The sequence below is a fragment of the Papaver somniferum genome, chromosome 4, assembly GCF_003573695.1.
Source record: "Papaver somniferum cultivar HN1 chromosome 4, ASM357369v1, whole genome shotgun sequence".
Classification (NCBI taxonomy): Eukaryota; Viridiplantae; Streptophyta; class Magnoliopsida; order Ranunculales; family Papaveraceae; genus Papaver; species Papaver somniferum.
This window is the reverse complement of record NC_039361.1, coordinates 4,799,293-4,822,140: the sequence shown is the minus strand read 5'-3', so window position 1 is coordinate 4,822,140 and position 22,848 is coordinate 4,799,293. Positions and strand designations below refer to the sequence as shown.

Sequence of the window (22,848 nt, the reverse complement as noted above, 5' to 3'; positions counted from 1 at the left end):
AAATGAGTCCCATTTTTCAAGGTTTCATTAATGCAAAGAATGAACGTATAAAAACAGGCGGTTAAAATGATGTGTCAGATAATAAGTGGTTAAAAATGCACGCGTAATTAAGGAAAACTGGAATTCCGGAGGAGTGTCGACAAGATAGAATATGAAAAGATATACACATGCGATATTATAGGATGAAAATTTCTCATATCGCTCACTTCACAATGTAAGCGAAATGAGAAGAGGAAAAATGTAGGAGTGGAATATCGCACATATCAATAAGTATGCGAAGTAAGGATTATCTGATATAAGCGAGGACTATCACACACGGCAGAGCTGAAGTGACGTATTGGATGATGTCAGCAAGATCACGAGTAAAGTGTGATGTTTTATGCGAAGTATAGTCTGTGCGAGAATGAGTGATTCTAAATGAGCGAATGTATCGCATAGTGATTCCGAAAATAGTGGATCTTTTAGCTGTCATCCACTATGAGGAATAGCTATATAAAGGAAGGAAGTCATCACATAGAGAGAGAGATCTTTTCGTGTGTGTTAGACAAGAAACTAGGAGAGAGAAAGTTTGTTGGAGAGGAAGTAAAGTCATTGTTATTCATGGTATCCAATTATAATCCTTGAAAGTTAATAAAGAATTCATTATGATTACTTGAGTAATAATCTAGATACATTGGAGTGTAGTTGTAAGTTTTCCTGCAACTACAATGCGCTTTTATTTATTTGCGACAAGGACAATCTTTATGGCCGATATTCTTTCTGTTTTTCCATGGGAGCTGACTCAGAATCACCATGTTTAAAGTCTGAAACATGAATTGGCCACCAGGGATAACCATACCTACGACCATAAACTGGTACCAATCCGCATGCAGATGTACATGATGGCGGCGGTGTATCATAAATTGGAGTAGTTATTATCATAACAGCATGGTATCTCAAAAATATGCTCGTAGAAATCAAATCTCTCATACAGAGCATTCCAATTCACCAACTGACACACAGTCTGAGGGAAGCAAACCAGGCGGTGAAAAGTCAATCACACCCACCAAACAACACCAGCAACAACGACCAATTGGGAAAACACATGCCCACCTTTTTCAATGTCTATGAAGTCGAACTCATTTTCACGGATACCAAACTGTAAGCTATTTGATAAGGTTAATCCAATAAATTAATCTAGAATGGAAGAATACCGACCCTGAATTAGAAAAAAGCTTCTCCTCTGGAGATGGTTTCATCATAACTGTGCAACATGCTTAGCATTCGTCGCAAGGTCTCTTACTACACCACGGTAATCAGCATCCTATAATTTGAAGAGACTTTTATTAGAACCGTTAATGACTGAGAAGAGGAGTAAATAACCCGAGAATTTGCTAAACCCAGAAAACCCTAACTCTGCGCAAAGACCCTATATTGCAACAATCTTACTAATCTTAATAGAACCCATACAAAGGAGTAACTCAAGAATTCGAAATAAAAAGGAATCAAAACCTTACATATAAGAAAGTGATAATTAGTAGATTTCCAGATTCAGACCTCTTCGAATCACTACAATATCTTCTTCTTGAAGCGAGAAACAATGATGAATTAGCTAACCAAAAAGACTATCTTGGAAAAATCAATCAGAAATTAGAGAAATCGTGTTCTTATCAGAAACTACCACAGCTGAGCTAAAGTTAAGCAGTAACAGAGAGACGACTAAAGAGGCAAGCCCGCATGACACTCTTTAAAAAAAAAAAAAAAAAGGAATTCCGTGGAAACCTAAAGATCAAATCTAATTTGTTTGTTATGAAAACCTCTAATACATGAAAGAAAGTGAGCACACCTGGGTAATATATGAACGGGACTGCTGTTGGCAATGTCCATCAGTCTTACCGTTTTTTTCACATCTCTCTTTAGACCGACGTTTCGTCTGATCTGTTGAAGCTTTACTGTGAAGGTTGAGATAATCATGATCTGATGGCATATTTGCTGAATCGATGAAGTAAAAAAGATGGGTATCCAACGGATTTAGTTTAGATCGAAGATCACAAAGTCCCTGAAAAATTATTGAAAGAACTTCGAAAGGTATCTAAAGTATTCAAATAATCATCACAAAGCCACTTGATGTCAGGAGTCCCTTTTATGGTAAACATTGCAATGATCTCCATATATAGAACAAATTCGTACGAATTGTGAAACCCGTGAGTCCTTAATAGCCGTCCAATGACTATTCCATCCGGAGCTTCCCGACCTTCGGATCGGGTCTGTATTAAACGTCGTTCATACCTTTTTATAATTTATTTTTTGAAAAGGAAAAAGAGAATACAAGATGGAAAGAATGTCTAAGCGTGGCAAGGGAGGTAGGCTAAAAGCCTTACACAAAAGCTAGTAGCATCAAGCAAGGGAAGTCCAAGCACAAATTAAACAGAAGCAACCCCAACTAAAGGCTAATGTCTCCTCGCATGAGAACGTTTCCCTCTACCTAAACTCTCGTTACAACCGTTGGGATTTACCATTTCATTGAAGTCTGGAGAGTTTTATCTCTGTTTTCTTGTAAACCTTGTTATCTTCACAGGCAATGAATATAATTTGTTGATTTTTTTCCAAATCCGCATTTGTATACTTGTCACTATCCCCATTGGAATCTTCAAGAAGGATATCACCTTCAACCACCCTTGAATGTCCTCTTTTACTTCCGGTAGCTTGAAAATTGCATTCCTTGAAGTCACTCAACATAGTAAAAAGGTTCCTGGTTGGAGTCGCAATCGTATCAACTTTGCCCTTGTTTGCTTGAGATGTATTGCCTTTTACTGCAGTCCACTCCCCAACTGACTTCCACTCAGTTTCTAACAGTACTCCCTCCTCCGCACCTTCTACCACTATTGATGTACTGCCAGCTTCTCTAGAGTCACTCTTCTCACTTGCGCTCTTTTCCTTCGAATGCTTGTCACCCTTACAAATAGAAATCTATTTCACTTGAGCCGAAATTTCTATTCCAGAAAACACTCTATATGATACAATGTCCTTCCTTAATTCCTCAACAATATTCGTTGGCCTTCCTTCAGTTGCTATAGTAGCACCAGAGATATCTATGGTTTCAGATTGAACCTCTATAACAACACTGCCATTAGAAGCATCCTTAGAATTCGTATCTAAATTTTCATATTCAGTACTCCTGCTACCTGTTGTAGAAATAGTCGTCCCTCGTTATTTTTGATTCCTAGTTAGTAGTTACCCATTTGCTCTTCCTTCTCCTTGTGCAATTAATAGATGATTGTCCAAAAGATACACAATTTTCGCACTTAGTGGGTCTCCATTGATACTCAACAGGGAGTTCCATGGATATTTTTCTATCAATCAACAAGGGAATACTCTCTGGGTACTTGAAATCAACATCTATTTCAATCCAAACCCTAGCATAAGCTAGTCTAGTTTTGTTGAGTGTATAATCATCAGCCAAAAGAGGGTATTCTATGTAACTTGAAATCTAGCTAAACCCCTCATTATTCCACGTATGCAGTGGAACACCATAAATCAGAATCCAAATAGGACAGTCTTAATATCAGAGAGAGATTCTTCAATTAATTAAGTTGTCCAATGTCACAGTGTAAACAATGTTTTTGAGATGCCAAAGAACCCAGTTTTAGCATTCTTTTCCGATCCTCATCAATTGAAAATTCAAATATAAAGGCACATTTTCCATGTAATTTGATGCTTACCTCTCCCTTCAGTACCCATGTCATGCTCATTGCATCCTTGACAGCAGAGAAGGATAATTTTTTCCCCAAAAGAAACCCACCACTACCTTTTCACGTTCATTAATCATCTTTAAAAAATCTTTAGAAGATGTTGCAACTATTAGCTTGCCATTAACCTCATAGAGAAGTTTTGTTGGGATTATATGTTTTAAAAACATTATTAATTTTCAATAAATTAGTGTCTCATTTAAATGGTTTTATTGTGACATTTATTCTTCTTTTAAAGAATAAATTAATTTCGTTTTTAATGATGCTAATTACCAACTTATTAATGCATTTCATTTAATCTTATTTAATTCTTTGACTATTATAAATCAGATTTTGATGAAAAGAATTGTGAGAGTAGTTGAAACATTTTTAGTGAGAGAGTTTTTCTTTTATGTTTTGGTGTTAAAAAGAACTTGGAGGGTTGTTGAAATCCTTTTTGTTGTGAGAGAGTTTTCTTTTATGACTTGGGTTTACAAAAGAAAAGATTTTTAGAGAAAGAAAAATAAGTGTATGAACAACTCTTATTTTTCTAAATGAGTTTCTGAGCAAGAATGAAGTGCAGAAGTTTCACATCCTCTCGCCATGCAAGAGTGATTGTGTAAGAGATTGATCTCGGTTGTTTTATTCTGGGGACGACGCGCTATTGAAGAACTGCTTGCACAATCTTGGGCAGAGCCGCGAAACGTCTTAAAGATAGTGATCTAGTCCGCGACTCAGCCATAACGTTGTTTGTTTCGTGTTTGATTTTATTTATTGTGCATGCTTAATTCGGCAATTGTTCCAACAATTTTAAGAAGTTTTATTCTGCCATGGATATCAAAAAGAAAACAATTGCTTAAACGCGATAAATATCATGTTTTATTTTCATTTTATAGAATTATAATTTGTATAATTTTTCTTTGACAATTGAAAATGATGCTTGAAATTTTAGGTAACCTAATACCTAGAGTTAAATTTTATCTCTGATTTTGATGGACTAGGTTTGTAACATGGATAATATTTTTATCATGAATATCTAACATAGAAAAATATTGTTGATGTGAAACGAATGTTTTTTAACATATTGTAGAGATGTATTTTTATCTCCTATATGGAAACAAATTGGGTCTTGAAATTTTAACCTGATATATTCGACTTCATGTGGGTCATCCATGCTAAATTTCAGAATTTTTGGAGTCCTAAAACTATTTGTAAAGTATTTTAGAAAACTGCACAAAGTTGCTGAAAATTTCTGAAGAGCAGAAATTTAGTCCTTGTTGAATTCGCTTTTATGATCTTTGTGTTGATATTTTGTATTTGTGTATAATATGAAACCTGTAGCTAAGGAACTTATCTTCAAAACCCATTTTGACATTTTCCATTTGGATTTTTCGTTTGAGAGACCTAGTGATTTTAAAATCGTTGTGTATATTTTTCCAAAATATAAGACGTATATGGTACTTAAGATTAAAGATTAGAGATGTAAGAAATTACTTCAAAAATCATATTTTGATTCTATTATTTCGTACTCTTGTTTTGGTAATGAAAAGGAAGATTATTGTTCGCAATCAAACTAGTGCACCACATATGTTTGATAAAGAGTTATAAATATATGATGTTATAACTATATAATTTTGAATCTTTATTTGACACTCAAGAGAAATAAAGAGTACTATATTTTTATTGATTTTTAAGTAATTATGTAAGTGCATACGTTACTTATTTTTGGTTCCAAATGCTCACATGTAAATGATTGTGACAGGTGAAAATTCATTTACTTGAGCAAAATTTTATTTTCCAATGAAATAAAATTGAGGGAGATTAATCAATGAGTGGAGCAACATTTTTGCTGATTTCTATGTTGGTGCACAAGGAATGGACAATGGTTTATAACCAATTGAGCTTTAAAAGCAATGGAGGTATGTTTGATGAACTATTTGTAGTTATTGTAGTGATCAAATAATGGCATTCTAAATTGAATAAGTTGATTGTTCAATCTTAGAATAAATTTTAGGGAAACAAGATATTGAGAATTATTGTGTATGACAATAAACATGTGACTCATATAAGTTTGGAACTAATGAGATGGAATTATATACAAACCCAAAACCGAAATAATTAGAAACCTAGTCAAAACTAATGTGAATATCAACTCTCACCAAGAAATGAACACAATATTGATTATGAATTTATTTGATATTCTTGAACGGCATTGCAAGGATATCAAATGTTATTAACAACGCTTTTCAAGATAAGTTAATGTGAATTGTAGATACGGTGAGAGGTTGGTATATATTGATGTTTTACACCATGTTTGTTTTGATAGGTTATGGTTCAAAATTTGAACCAAATCGTTTGAAAGAAAGTGTTGTTGAGATATACTCACATCACTAGGATTTTCGGTATTGGAACGATCTCAAAGTTTACTTTGGGTAGAACAATCTTGTTAAAGATGTTCATACTTCCGAAATGAGAAAGAATTCTAGTTTCCTCCTATCTTGTTATTAACAAGATTGAGATTAGAAATTTGTTGAATTTGATCATTGCACTACTACAAATGATAGGTTATGGAAAAAATGTTTGAATATAATATTACAATTTAATCATAACACGAATTGAATTTTGAATAATTGAAATATGAGTTTTTGTCATGCTTTTAAGAATTCAATGAGTTAGTGATAAATATGAGCATGTTATATTTTCTTATAAACTTGGTGAATTTGTGAGTAACATGTATGTAATCTTAATTAACTCATAAAAGCATGTACATTTTCAAATCTTACGCAACTTGCAATGATATTGGATGACATAAAATATTTGAGAATTTTATAAAGATGCTTCGAGTAACTTGTCCTGATATCAAATATGATTTTTGAGTAGTGAATTTTAAGCAATGTTGCTTTCAAGAAAATTGTTTGAATTTTTCTCTATATTGTGCAAAACGTTTTGGGTTTAGATCATTGGTTTATTAGTTTTTCACAATTTTTGGGATCTTTGGATATTGTTTTGAAATTCTTGTTTGAGTCAAAAATAGTGGGGGTTCCATATCCTATGCTTTAACACATTTGACTTAAATTAGAGGAACTAGAAAAATGAAGGTGACAAGTAATTCACTAAGAATGAACCTAGAAATGCATAATTGTAGTGAGACTAAAGTTAGTCATGAATATTTTGTTGCTGGAAAATAACTTCTTATAGAGAGTAACTTTGTTCTTCAAACTATTAAATCTTTGGGAAAAAGTTTTTATGAGCCTATTGTTTTTAGACAAGCAAACAGAAAATTGTTGACTCTTGCATTCATGTCGCTAAATAACTTACATGCTTGTTTTATTGATGTTGTTTCTACAATGTATGATTTGTTATAGTCATAAGTAGAAATATATACTTTTGTGTAAGTTAAGGATGAGAATCTATGTAAACCAAGCATGGAAAACTGTGTAGTTTCTACAATAAAAGAAATCATATAAGTTAGATAAGTTATCCTTTATATTCTGAAAAACAACTTTAAAACAATTTATAAAATAAAAATTGTTTACTTGATTCATTCGAATGATTTCAGAATTGATTAAAGTGAAATGCACAATACTCTTTGTTTTGTATGCATAAGCGATTTTTTGAATTTTTATTCTAACTTATAGGATGAAAATGAAATTGAGAATATGCTTAGTTTGCTATTTGACATGAAAGACTTGAGTGAAGATGGTGTATATTTTTGAAATGAATTTTTTCTTTCTCTGGATTAATTTTCATTTCAATGAAAACATAATTTTTAAAAAAGACAGAAATATATATAGTCTGACTGTAAACAAGTTTTCACTCATTTGGTTTAGTGCTAATGCTTTTGAGATTGTGTGTGATTGCACTAGACATGAGTATGGTAGCTCAGTATGCTTCTTTGCTACGTGATTGACTATATATATATATATATATATATAAGTATTTTTTGTAGTGGGGGTGTAATATATTGCTTCCATAGTGGGGGTTTTATATTCAGATTTACCAATCATAGTATGGAAAATTAGTAAAATATTGAGAAGGTTATGAGGTGTTTGAAACACATCATACGCCTGGAAATACACTATCTAAATGGTTACCGCAATCCTTTAAGGATGTTTCGAAGCTGATTGGACATCCTTTCAGTTGCTAATAGATAGAGGAACATACATATTAATCCAATGTGATAGTACCGCGGCTATTGCGTGAATTGAGAATGTAACGACAACCATAAGAGTTGATTTTATGAAAATATGGATTATATATATATAGTGTCTGAAACGAGTTTCCCTTAGTCCTTTGACGAAAGGATTGATAAGAAAATGTGAATATATCTTAGGGATGAGGTTGATGCCCATTGAGATTGAGTCATCTATGATGTATACCCTACCTAGAAATAGGTTCAAAGGGACTAGACGAAATCATAGGTGATATGGAGATACGAGAATTATGCTTTTGAAAAATTCATCCCACGGCATGACATCCTAAAACGAGTAAAGGTTGAGTTTAATTTTTAATTTTAAACTCTTAATGATGTTTATATATCTATTTAGAGTGGGGTACATTTAGGAGTACTCTTGATAGACTCACCTATATGAATGTGAAAGTGTGGCCGCTTTCTATGAGAATATGGGCAGTTCTCTAGATCATTCATTAAACTGAGATACAAGCACAGGGCCGTAATGTGTTGGCTTTAGACTTTACACTAGTATAGTCGTGTGTGTTAAGCAATCTTTTTATCTCATAGAGTTCAAGACTTACGTTCACTCTATGGTCAGAATTTAAGAGAGCCTATTGACACTACGTAAAGGTTCAAGTTGCAAGACACCTTTGCTTATGCACAACTCTGTACATTCTTGCTCAATGTTTTGAAAAATATAAGTGGGGGATTGTTGGGATTATATGTTTTAAAAACATTATTAATTTCCAATAAATTAGTGTCTTATTTAAATGGTTTTATTGTGACATTTATTCTTCCTTTAAAGAATAAATTAATTTCGTTTATAATGTCAAAAACCGTTTTTTGTTGAATTGGTTAATGATACTAATTATTAACTTATTAATGCATTTCATTTAATCTTATTTAATTCTTTGACTATTATAAATCAGATTTTGATGAAAAGAATTGTGAGAATAGTTGAAACATTTTTAGTGAGAGAGTTTTTCTTTTATGTTTTGGTATTAAAAAGAACTTGGAGAGTTGTTGAAATCCTTCTTGTTGTGAGAGAGTTTTCTTTTATGACTTGGGTTTACAAAAGAAAAGATTTTTAGAGAAAGAAAAATAAGTGTGTGAACATCTCTTATTTTTCTAAATGAGTTTCTGAGCAAGAATGAAGTGTAGAAGTTTCACATCCTCTCACCGCGCAAGAGTGATTGTGTAAGAGATTGATCTCGGCAGTTTTATCCTGGGGACGACGCGCCATTTAAGAACTGATTGCAAATCTTGGGCAGAGCCGCGAAATGTCTTAAAGATAGCGACCTAGTCCGCGACTCAGCCATAACGTTGTTTGTTTCGTGTTTGATTTTATTTTTTGTGCAGGCATAATTCGGCAATTGTTCCATAAGGTTTGTGGTTTAATTTAGACTCAATGATTTTAGTTTTATGTCTAGGAAAGGGGTTCATCCAATTCAAATCAGAACTTGGGTTAGGGTTTGAAATTCAGGGCTCAATTCCACCAATCGAAGGAGATGATGTGTTTGAGTTCTCTGACCCTTTGGTTATTTCAAAAATCCCACACCAAGTTCCATCCTTATTGTCTTGAATCTCAACATTTGTCTTCAAAATATCAAATCCAGTTCTGGAAGAACCGGGGAAAGGAGGAAAAACTTCATTACTCAACAGAGAAAATGAAGACAAAGATGAGTTCGTATTAGACGACTTAGTACAAGAGATCGGAGGAGGCAGAGAATATGGAGAAAAATTATTCTCCATGACCAAACTACGAAGAAAATTTTAGGTTTGGAAATCACCTGAAAATCACTGCCACGTTATCACTCTTTCTCTCACTAGAAGTGGATATTTTCGGACTTAATCATATCGTGTCCTAGGGATAAGTCCCATGGTGTTCTAATCTAGCATCTATATTGGCAGCTAAGTCCTATAGTCATTTTAATCTAGCAAGTAGATGAGCTGAATGGAAGAACGAAAAGTAGAATTAGGTTGCGCATTCGTCGGATCAAAAAATCAATCAATCAGCGCTGAACCATTCCGTGAAAAGGTGATTGGCTGCGCTGAACCATTCAGCGAAACTATCTCGCTACTAGTTCATATGCGAGATATATCTAGAGAGAAGCAGTGTTAACAAATAGCCAAATCTAACCTATAGAACTTAGACTATAAAAATTATGAATTAGATTGCGTTCTTACGAATGTGTATGGTCCAACGAGGGATGCAGATGGAACGGGAATTTGGTCTGAACTAGATGGGTATTATAATGTAATAATTAAAGTCTCATGGGAGAAAATAAACCTAGTGATTCAGATGTGAATATGAGGCGGTTTGATTTTTTTTGAAAAGACATGAGTTATGCGACTTCCTTCCGAATGGAGGGTAGGTATGTAGTACTGATCCAAACCCATGGTATAAAATTGATCTGAATGTTGAGCAAGTATGCACCGAGGTAATAGGAAAGACTAAAGTTACTTACCGAATTTTTGATTCAGAAAGTTTGGAACTCAATTACTTATCTACAAAAGATCAGATCAAATTTTAGATTCGAAATCTGCTAAAAAGGTTTCAGATTACAGATGCAAATTATGTTGAAGGCATCAGTGAGAGGTTATCTGTTGATGCTACAACCGAACATCGAAAATCAGAAAGACTTGCGGAGGTTAGTCCTCGGGAGAATTGAGTGTAGTTCATTTTTTACCCGTTAGTTGTGGGGGAGTTTGAAGGAGTCTTTCAAAATCCACGTTAGTCGTGGGGGAGTTCAGAAGAGTCTCCCAAACTCTCTTGAAAACCCCTGTTAGTCGTTGGGGAGTTTCAAAGAAACTCTTGAACTCCCTATTGGTGGTAAAACCTTAGAATGCTAGGGAGTTGGTTGTTTTGGAAAGTTTACAGTGTATTTTTTTCCTCATTCCAAATCTCTCAAAAGAGTAGAAATTTTGGATGAGTCTCCCAAACTACCTAAAATCAAAACACTAAACTCTCTCAAACTCCCTACACTCTCTTAAACTCCTTAAAAATCCCCAAAATTCGTAATACATTAAACTCCATCCAACTCACCCGTGGTACTAACACCCTGTTAGTGTTTCTGTACGTATTATAGATTACGTTTTTATTTCTCATAAGGTATAACTAGGTACTGATTATAAGGTAAATGTGAAAAATCAATAGCACATCTGTATATTGTGGTTGCAGTAAATTAATATATCTCATAACAACTCTTACAGTCAAGTACTCCTCAATGTTAGTTTCAAGTTACAAGTATAGGTCATCTTGTAATTGATGCGGTAATTTGTAACTAATGATTTGCAACACCTGCAACTGCATCATGCAGAGTGTCTCTGCATCTGCTCAGGATCAACTACCATTAATTGTCGTCTTGGCCGATATTTTTGGCACTTGTTTGATTCTTTGGCAAGCCCAAGTATGAATATTTCCCGATATTTTCTTCTTTCTTTTTACTTGCAATTTCCAGTTACTAGCTAGTGCAAGTTTACAATTTCCAATACATGAACTAATGGTTTTGTCTGGGCTCTTACGTACTTATAACATCCCATCCATTCACCCAATAAAGCAATTGAAGAATATTTATGAAACTTACCAATTATCCAGTAGATGATTCTTGGTTTTTCTATCGAGTAATAACTGATTAACGAGAGATAATTGGATTTTTACCAGACATCTTGTCGAATTACAGTGATAGATTTAGGTCCAACAAAATGAAATTTCTACCAAAAACGTTATATCCGTTGCATGCGGAACAAAGATATTATTTCAGAAATGAAACTTGTACCAAAAATTTGTTATATAAGTTGCGTCTTCCCTTTTTGAGGAGACTGGAAAAGTGTACATCGTATTTGGCACAATTGTAGTCTATTGATATGAATGATTCTTGCTGCATATCAGAATACCTCTGATTTCGACGTTCCTTTGCAGCAAACAGTTTTTTGAGTACTTTGAGCTTCAACATGTTGAATTTTGTTAAAACTGTGAAGCATTACGAACATGGAAGACTATGGCACTTAAAGAAAAGTATTTTCCCGGTAGATGTAAAAAATAACAGTAACACCTAGATTTTATCTTAGAAACCTTATGTAAAGTTTTATACATCAACAACAACAACAACCAAGCCTTTAGTCCTCACATAAGTTGGGAGGTAGGCTAGAAATACAAAATATAAAGAATATAATACATGGAAATGAAAAACGTCAGAAAAATTCATAGTTTGTTTTGGAAGATTGCCATCTTTTAAAAAGCATTTAAAAGGCTTCGATACGATTTCAGCTCCTATCATTTCCTTCAGATGAGCCGTAAGGAAAAGGAATCATGTTCACGCCTATCGTCTTTGATAAATAATTGCCAGGAAACTTAATTTCCTAGGCGCCTCTTGGGCAACTCATGCGCCTAGGCTAGCGATCAGGGCGCCTTTTACAACATAGCCCCTAGGGACCCTCGATGGATCCGGTGATGAATGCGAATAACCAGTACACTTGTGTCATGTATTGGGGGACGGTTGTGGGGGATTTCTGTTGGGGGATGGGAAGCATTTTCAATTAATTTAGTAGCACAACTCCTTTGGATCAATTAAGTTGACATTAGTTTTTGTTGTATTGAAAAATGGCACTGGGATGCTACCTGAGAAATGGTTGTGCGGCAAACTAAGCAATGCCAGTCCTTTGACCTGTCTCTTTTGGAATCTTTGTTTCAAGAATGTTTGAAGATAATTACCAAAGGTTTGGTGATCTTTAAGTCGTCTTCGAAACCAAACACGATTTTTTTTTTCTGCAGACATGCTTATAACGAGTTCTTGCACATAGTAAGTTCGACAAGGATTTATCTGTCGAACCAAAGAGCACAAGGATCTCAATAAGATATAGTGAGCCGATAAAGGTTGGTATATGCTCCCTTCAAAGTTGTTCGCTAGCAGATTATTTGTTTTTTTCTAAGTCAACTGATTGGTCTAGATCTATTACATGTCAATGTGATCCTTTACATTTAACATTATCAAATAACAGTTTTATAAATATTTTAATTCTAAATATGAGTCAGGTACAAAATTACAGGAATCAGATGTATGAACCAAGTGGGACATCGGAAAACTAAAAAAGAACACCAATCCCAATCAAATATATAACGGGATTTAGATTTAGATCACCAATCAGATCCAAACAAACACGGAGTAAGTTCATATTAAGTCAGAAATCCTAACCTTTACTCAAGAATCCAAGATAGAAAAGGTAAGTTCACTGTTAAAAGTGTTTATAACACCACCGTTGTTGCAGGCAGCTCTATTCCTACTGATGTTTGGAAAAACTTGTGGAAGTTCAAAGTTCCACATAGAGTTCAAATCTTTATTTGGAAATGTCTAAAGCAAATAGTTCCTGTCAAAACTAAGGGTGCTAGATATAAACATGGCATAGAAACTCTTTGTAGTATCTGTAAAAACAGTGAGGAAACCATAAATTATATCTTTATGGATTGCAGTTATAGTCGAGCCATTTGCTTTGCCATGAATATTAATATAGATGCTATTAGACATTCTCATACTGATTTTGAACAATGGATTATAGGCTGGCTCCACTCTGCAGTTAGTAATATTTCTGCATTATGTTTGAGTAATGAAAGTTTGATATGCAGGTTTATGTGCATTATTTGGTACATCTGGAAAGACAGGTGCTCAGAGGTTTTTCAAGATCAGAAACCACATTTGCAGGTTACTGTGGCTAAAATCAATTGGTTATTCAATCAATCTTCTCATCTGAATATCCAACATCATTTTTCTCTTGTTAATGAATTGCAGATCAAGAATTGGAGACCTCCAGATAAGGAATTTGTGAAAATAAATATTGATGGTCCTTATATATCACATACAAAGCAAGGAAGTGTAGGACTAATTCTAAGAAATTTTGCAGGCACATGTCTAGGAGCAAAAGGTATATGTGTTTGATGAGGAGGTGTAAGAAGAATATGGGACAGAGTATTTTGGATGCAAGGCATTGGAAATAGCTGTGGACTGGATGGAGGAATTTGAAATTGTTAAGGCCGTATTTGAAATGGATTGTGAAAATGTAGTAAAATCTATCTCTGAAGATGAGCTACAGGTTCACTGGTCCAATCAAAATTTAATTCAAGTAGTTAAAAATAAATTTAGAAGTGAACTTTGGTTTTGTAAGTCTGTAAACAGACTAGGCAATAATGCAGCTCATGAACTAGCCAAAAAAGCTAGACTACAAGCAGCAAACTTTCTATATTCAGACAATCTTCCAGATGATATCCTCACTCTGGTTAAAAACGATCTATGTAATCTTACTTCACATTAATGAATGAATTTCTTTTAGTATCAAAAAAAAAAGATGCTCAAGGCTTCACACTTCAAAGGGAAAAGGGTAGAAGAGAAATGCATAAAATATATTTGCTATTGTTAGCAACAAGGATTGAACCGATGACCTATTTGTTAAGAAACATGTGACTGTAGTTGCTTCCTTTAACTATTTGAGAACAAATCTAAACCTAAAACCACCACAAGTGGAAGAAGAGAAAGAGGCAAAGAATGTCAATATCAATTTCAAATCTCCCAGAAGACATCTCTCAAGAGATCTTATTGAGGTTACCAGTCAAATATCTCTTGAGATTCAAGTCTGTCAGTAAGTCTTTCTGTTCCTTAATCCGCAGCTCTAATTTCATCCATAAGCACATTAATCATAGCATTCAAAACAACAATGTCATGTTTATTTCCCAAACTATCATTTGAAGAAATCCCAAGTCATTTCATTAAACCCATTACTAAATTTCCCATCAAATTCAAATGGGTTTATTGTTGAGCATAAAGATTACGAATTCGAATTCGGAACTTCATATGGTCAAATTGATTGTGAAATTGATTCATTCTATGGTTCATCTAATGGCTTGTTATGCATATGTTGTACTGCAACTGTTGTATTTGACGGTAATTATGACAGAGAGAAACAAATTTTTCTTTTGAATCCAGCGATTAAAGAGTTTAAGACTAGATTACTGCTGCAGCAGTGGGGGGACGACGAAGAAAACCGATGAAGAAACAAACGCAGAGATACATGCTCTTGTATCCTTCTCTTATTTCCTCCCACTCCCACCAAACCCACCAGAATTCACTTCAGTCCTATATTTTTATCTCTTGGCAGCACACAGAAACCAACTATTTTCACCATCAAATCAGACAACCAAGCCATCACATGACTACAGAACTATCCCAAAACATTCATTGCAGGCACCCATAGTCAGCACCCAAGAAGCCACGCTACTTCTAAGTAACCCATCTTAATTTCTCTCGTCAATCCAAATTATTTTCACTCTTTTTTGAATTGAACTTAATTCAAAGAAGCAGATGAGACATACCATTGTTTCGTTGGTCTGTGAGCATTATATACACCAATCCGTTGAACGTAAAACGTCTGTTAAAGCTCATTTTTAGGGTAATTCATGAGCCAGTCACTGATGTTTCTTATGGGACTTTTGGTCGAACACTTTCTAGACGTGAAACTGGAGATGCAACTTGCTGTTTCTTTTGCATCTTCTACAACTCTTTCCCGTGATATGCTTTAAACTGAACATTCGAGTAATAAACAAACCCAATAATCCTGATTAAATAAAATGAAAAAGAAATCGGAATAAGAAGAATCATAACTCAGAAGAAAAAGAAAGACGATAATTAAGTTTGTTTTTTTTTTCTTCTTCATTGAGATAGATGTAGAAATCCGATCGAATCAGTGGGTTTTTTTATGTACTCTGAACATGTAATTTGTTCGGTTTATTGGATTTGATCGAAATACATGATCAATTTCATGAATTGTATTGATCTGTTTCCGAATTTCCAGAATTTTTTTTTTTTTTCATTTTTTTGCACATTCTCTGTGACGGACAAAGTCACCATTTTTTCATCACATAGGGACTCCTCCCTTTGGTCGTCGTCCAAAAATATACGTCCTACGAAAACCAAGTGAAAGTTCATTCTTGTTTGCGTATGATTGCAAGATTGATGATTACAAATTGGTTAGAGTTGAGAGATTTGATCCATCGTGTAGACCTGTTAAGCTGAGTTTTGAGGTTGAGGTCTATACACTGGGAACTGGTTCGTGGCGAAAGATTGGAAATGTATCTTACATGGTTGGAAACCACGAACTTGGGGTGCTTGTTAATGGTGCACATCATTGGTTTGTTGTTTCTCTTGAAAAAATGTTGATAGTACTAGTCTCTTTTGATATTTCGAATGAGAGGTTTGTGGAGGTATCACTGCCTACAGAGCGCTCGACATACCCAGAAGAACCTCTGGAAGATGATAAGTATGGGAAACATGTGGCGGAGCTGAGAGGGCGTCTTTGTTTAGTTTTTCATGTTTTTGGTGTTCGTGTTGATGTGTGGGTAATGCAAGAGTATGCAGTGAGAGATTCCTGGACTAAAAGCTTCAGAATTACTGAAGAGACCATTACCGAAGCATTCAGTTTGAGGCTCAAATGGAGTTTTGAGAGCAATAAGATTTTATTGCAGGGCTATGACAAGTTAATCTTATATGACCCAAAGAGCGAAAGATATTGGAAACTCGCGGTTTGTCAAATTACAGATGTAGTTAACTGTGTAACCAGCCTTGTTTCACTTAACTCTAGTACATATCTGAAGTAAAGGAAGAACAAGAGGAATCAATGGAGCATGAAGAAAACTGGAAAAGGTATGGTTTTCTTAAGCACTTCACCTGTTATATAACCTATCTTATGTGAAAAATGAAAGTTGTGAAAATTAGAAAATGATAAAGGTGACCAGAAAAAGGGACTTTAGATTTTTGTTATTCAGGCGGCCTATTTTTTTACATCTTATTGATATAATTTCAGGCGGCCTCTTATATGAAATTTCTATTCCTCGAGTATCTGTTTGAATTTTATGTGGCATTCCTAATCACTATTGTTGGTATTTAGGAAGTCAGGTGTATATGGCTTATAATTTGTCTCAGAGTCCTCCAAGTCGGTGGTGATGCTAGCATCAAAATTTGATCTTATAACTCTAATGAACACTAACCACTTAACATTTGAATTCTTGACTAATGTGGTTATGCTTTATAAATATCTTTGTTTAAGTACTAAGGTGTAGTCGATTACAAATCAAAATTTAATTCTGCATTGATGAATAAGTGGCGAAGCTTAGCTGTTAAAATTGTTTGATCCGCTTTTTAATTTTTATCAAAGACCAATGTCGTCATCACCAGCTACCTAGCAGTATACACATTATTTAGGTCCCCCTGCTACTTTGTTACTATGCTGCTACACCATTTGCACACATTACCATCTATTCTTATTCTGCTTTAAACCTTGTCTAGCACAGCAGTTGCTGGTACGTACTTGTGCTAATGTTTCATACTTTTAAATGCAATAGTTGGACTTGCAGATTACTGACGGAAGATCCAGTTTCGACAGTGGAGGTGTTGGGAGTTTTGTCATCGGACCACATATTGCCCAGGTCTTGCTTTTATGGATTTTGGTCTTTTCCCGTTGTTATTATTTTGGACGACATAAGTTTCCGGAGGAAAGGTGTCCTGAATATTGATATCAACTACTTGTTGGAATATCTAGTACTATACAAGATAACCGAGCGAGGTGACTGTGAAGACCGTAGCCGTGCATCTAGTGAAGATAAAGTCAAAGATATTTAGAAGACCAAGTCATTTTAATCTAGCTAGTACATCTATTTACTCTAGTGATATTACCTAGTCAAGATACGCTAAGTTTGTTATTATCTTCTAGGTTTTAGGGTTTACTAATAACCTTATCATTCCTATAAATAGGAATTACAATGTAAATGTAGAACATCTCAGTATCTACCGATGATCAATCTAATTTCACCTTAAAGGTACAGAGCAGAACCACTTTAATCGATGTCTTCCTCTATCGATCTATAATTTCCACTCTCTTATCATAAACCTAACATGGTACAGAGCAGGAAAAGATCCTTGCTTTTGTTTTTCTCATTGATGATATTTAGTAGTAAAAAAAAAAATCTTTTTTTTTTCCATTGCTTTCTCTATTCTACATAACAATAACATCATCATTATTATAATGTTTAGTAACAATCGCTTCCGCAATTTTCGTTTGTGTTTCATGGGTTTCAACCACTACACAAATCGTTAGCCATAGTTTCTTGGAGATTAGCTTCTCCAACAATGCTAAAATCAGTGTGTGTTACTGATTTTTCCCAATTTTTCTTCTCACATGACAAACCTTATTGGTTTTATGTCTATCTCATTTTTCATCAGCATTTGTTCAGTACGAGTAAAAGAAAAGAACAAATCATTATTTCTTTGTCTTCATTAGCAACAAGTTAGCATTGATTGTCAAAACAATCTTTGTTGCTCCAGTTCAGATTTTCCTGGATTGATCTTCATAAATATTCAGGATATGATTCTTGGATTTCATATCACATACGGTAACCACGTTAATTATCTAAGTCATTGTTGACCGATATTATGTTGGCAGCCAACATATTAGAACATTTGTATTCTATTTTATCGAATATTATTTGCTCATTATCTTCTCTTTAAGATCAGCATTATCTGATACATATATGTTCTAGTCCATTAATTTTCATGGACTCTGAACTGTTCCCTTAATAGGCGATCAGATTAATCACACAGAATGGTCCTGATCCCATTTTCTTTTCAAAATCCTAGTTGCCTGGCTATCTTTCATATAATTTAAATTAGGAAAACGATAAGTTTTCTGATATCCTCCCATTTCCGAAGATCACTTTTCATTCCAAATACGGATTATATTCCATATCTTCGAAATCTATTATATTTTTGGTTTTCTCGTTCAAACTCAGTATTTCGTCATTATGAGTTGTCAAGCGGATTTTATTGAATTTGTTGCCATATTGGAAATGGAATTTATTTCCAAAATAGTTTTCTTATTCCAAATATACGTTTAGTATATCTTATTAATTGAATCCCAATTCCACTAATTTCGTACTCATCCGTTTTAGCCTGTTTCTACGATGGTACTGTAAATGGTGGTCATCTTGCACAAGATGTTTCTGTGCTTGCAGCTTCATTATTGCACAAACTCATTTTTTTCAAAATAATTTTTTTTTGTTCGAAATATCGAATGTCATTTTTTACATGGTTTCCCATTCCAGAAACTCTATCTAATATTTATTTTTTTAAGAAATATCAATTCTGAATGTATGATTCCATCTTCGGGTCATCTTCTGAAATATCAATACACAGACCCTTCTTTTTATTTCCCACCAAAGATGGTTGTTCTCTTTTTTTATCGGTGCATTCCTCCAACTAATATTATTGTTGTTGTTGGTACACTGTAATTTCCCTGCATCAACAATTTCATTTTCGTCCAAGTCGGTAATCTTAGGTTTTTAAGATCAAAAATGTCATTTTCTTTGGGTATTTATCCGAAGTCAATTTTAAGACCAATTAGTCTTTGTGTTCTTATCAATTTAATATCTTGACGATCAAGCTTTCTAGAAAGTTTCTTGCTATTCTAGAAAACAAAGTATGGTCGATTCCTTTTATCGTGTTTTCTTTCTCCTAATCAGGCCAGTCCGTTGATTTTCATGTCGGATAAAATTTCAATTTTAATTCCTCGTTCAAGCTAAAATTAGCTTTTCAATCGATTCTCATGGGCATGTCTGTTTTTCCGAATCAAGCCCATCCAATCCATTATTGTTCAAAAAAAAAAAAAAAAAATTTAAGTAACTACTGTGGAGTTCTGTCGCCTGCATTGTCTATGCACATCATCATCTGGACAATGCTGAATGGTGGAGTTTAAGGCTTCTGCTACAATCAAGGTCCGTTAAGTCAACTTTCATACACCAGTGGTGTTGTGGCATCTCAAATAACTACTCTGATGATGTTCAAGTTATAAAGTGAAGACCGTATAGATGAAGAGAAGAAGATGATAAAGATTCCTTCGCATTCATCTACTTCAACAATAGTTCAAGTTGAACATTTCAATTCTCTCCATGTCCAACTTGAGGGGTGTGTTGGAATATCTAGCCCTATACAAGATAACCGAGCGAGATGACCGTAAAGACTGTAGCCGTGCATCTAGTGAAGATAAAGTCAAAAATATTTAGAAGACCAAGTCATTTTAATCTAGCTAGTACATCTGTTTACTCTAGTGAGATTACCTAGTCAAGATACGTTAAGTTTGTTATTATCTTCTAGGGTTTAGGGTTTACTAATAACCTTATCATTCCTATAAATAGGAATTACAATGTAAATGTAGAACATCTCAGTATCTACTGATGATCAATCTAATTTCACCCTAAGGGGTTTCTCAGTGGACGTAGGCGATAGTGCCGAACCATTTTAATCGCTATCTTCCTCTATCGATCTATAATTTCCACTCTCTTATCATAAACCTAATACTACTTAACCATGTAGCTCCTAAAAGCACTGCTGAATTTTGTTGATGGGTAAAACCTTAGTGTACCCAGCTTTTAGTACTTTTCTTTACCAGAATTGTGATGAAAACGGTTGTTTTTAACTGAACAGTCTTATTTTCCTCTGGAAAACTGGAATATATGCGATGAAAGTGTTACTTAAATCTGGGATTCCTAGCCAGTGTGTGCTAGTATGTACAACTCGTCCGTCATGCTTAATGATTCCAGCATAACCCTCAGTAATCAGTTACTAAAACAAAACTAGCAGCTAGTACTTGACTGGTTATCTCCAGAGGTATTGTACACTCCAGATTTCAGGAGGTTTCTCACCATCAAAATTCCGAAATTGAATTACCAAGGTGGAATAGCTCAGCTGGTTAGAGCATGCGGCTGTTAAATCAATATAGCATGTGCAAATTGTATTTGATGGTGATTATTACATGGAGGAATAGATTGTTCTGTTGAATTCAGCGATTAAGGAGTTTAAGAAAATATACATTCCACGAATAGGAAGAGGGCATTGATAAGAAGTTAGTTTTGGTTTGGTTATGATTACAAGTTGGTTAGAGTTGAAAGATTGAAGTTTATACTGACTGAGCTATGGAACTCAGTTACTTGAAAAGTAATGTCCTTCATTCTGCTTTGTTTGATGGAGTACAATCCAGATATTTCAGGCAGTTCTGACAACATCCATATCAGTATCTTCCTCCTAGCGTGTTCAGGGTAAGTAATGTGATCACGCATCACATTCTCAAGAATAAACATCTTACGAACGCCACGAGTCTCTTCATAAATCAATCCACTGATACGTTTCACTCCACCTTTTCATGTTAATTAGTCTTCTTTGCCGATCCTTTTCTTCCTCCTGACATTTTCTTAATACTATTATTATTTTTAAGGTCGAAGGATATCACTGTCCTTCGCTATCCATAATATCAACCTTGATGAATCTTCACCTTCCTCAATAGGTAGCACATCCACCTCAAAACGACGGAAAAAATAATCTCTATCTAGTAGAATGCCGCGGTATACAATTGTTAATGGGCTAAGATCAACGTAATACTTGATATTCCATCCTGTATAATCCATACGCATCTCCTAAATGTCAGCAGACTCAGCACGGGGCATAAGAAAGAAGCTATTAAACTGGACCGGAGAGACTAGATGGATGCGTGTCCACAGAATGTCTATAAGGCATTCGGGTAGGGTTTAATAGGATCATTACCGCTAGCTCTTAATTTCAAGTTAGGGTTTTACATAAGTTGCCTACAAAAAACAAAAAAACAATTTCTTCCTCCTCCCGCAGCAATGTCAAACTTACCTGAAGACATTCTACAAGAGATCTTCATCAGATTGCCGGTGAAGTCTCTTTGCCTATTTAAGTGCGCAAGTAAGGCTTTGTTTTCGTTAATTCATAGCCGTAATTTTATGAATATGCACCATAATCTTACAAGTAACATAGAAAACAATGCTAGTCTTCTGTTTTGGACGAACGAATGCATGTATTCAGCAGATTATAATTCGCTGTCATCGTTATTGCCGTTGTCAATGCCAATAACTGTCAATCGGATTGATTACCCTTTCAAATTGCAAGCTAATTATGAAGTTGATATTATATATTACTGTAATGGCTTGCTTTGCATATCTTGTAGTGATTGGAGTGTGAGTGTCAGTGGTGACCATAAAGATGAAATACATGTTTGGAATCCATCGACTAACGAATTCAAGAAAATACCGTCTGCGCCACAAAAAAAAAATTCGCAGCCTTGAGTTAGGTGTTTACGGGTTTGGTTATGATAACAATATGGGCACTTACAAATTGGTTCGGGTTATCGATTTTGATGGTCATTCAGATAGTTCGAAAGTTGATATATATACATTAGGATCAAACTCATGGAAAAGCATTCAAAACACACCTTACTATTTTGAGTATCACTACACATATCTTCAAGGGGTACTCTACAAAGGAGCTCTTCATTAGCATGCACGTACCATTGATGAACACTCAAAAGTTCTAATCTCTTTTGACATCACCAATGAAACTTTCAGGGAAGTTGCACCAGTACCGAAAGAAACTTCGGAAGATAATAAGTACAACGATATATGTACCAGTGTGTTAGGAGGTTGCCTTTGTGTACTTTTTCATTTTCATGATGTTCGGATTGATGTATGGAAGATGCAAGACTATGGCGTAAGAGAATCTTGGACCAAAAGTTTCTCCATCGCCCAAGAGAGTGTCCAGGTTCCTATTGATTGTTATTCTGCATCATTTTGGAGTTTCAAGAACAATGAGATTTTAATAAAAGGTAATTCGAGTTTATTGATATATGACACGAAGATTAAAAGATACAAGGAACTGATGCTACCTGACATATTAAAGGGAAGAACCTTTATCGTAATTGGGAAGTATATTCCTAGCCTAGTTTCACTTAATTAATGAAGGTACACAAGGGGGCAGAAAAGTCAGCGGTAATATGAGCAGAAGAAGCTTGAGAAGAAAATGGTTTGATGCAGAATCCAGAATTTAGTGATTTATCATAAGCATATGTTAGAACAACAAA

At 34.6% G+C, this 22,848-nt stretch overlaps 1 protein-coding gene across 1 annotated transcript; it reads left to right on the top strand.

The window, feature by feature from the left end:
* Positions 1-13,376: 13,376 nt before the first annotated feature.
* LOC113271848 (F-box/kelch-repeat protein At3g06240-like) lies at positions 13,377-16,522 on the top strand. The gene is made up of 3 exons (XM_026521772.1): positions 13,377-13,580; positions 13,668-13,800; positions 15,792-16,522. Exons 1-3 carry the CDS (start codon positions 13,377-13,379, stop codon positions 16,520-16,522), a joined length of 1,068 nt encoding a protein of 355 aa, XP_026377557.1.
* Positions 16,523-22,848: the final 6,326 nt, after the last annotated feature.

Excerpts from the sequence above, each read along its gene's own strand:
- LOC113271848 (XM_026521772.1), top strand. The coding sequence starts at position 13,377 with ATGAATATTAATATAGATGCTATTAGACATTCTCATACTGATTTTGAA. Across the intron at positions 13,581-13,667 it reads ATCAGAAACCACATTTGCAG|ATCAAGAATTGGAGACCTCC; the intron begins GTTACTGTGGCT and ends AATGAATTGCAG. Across the intron at positions 13,801-15,791 it reads CACATGTCTAGGAGCAAAAG|GGACTCCTCCCTTTGGTCGT; the intron begins GTATATGTGTTT and ends TTCATCACATAG.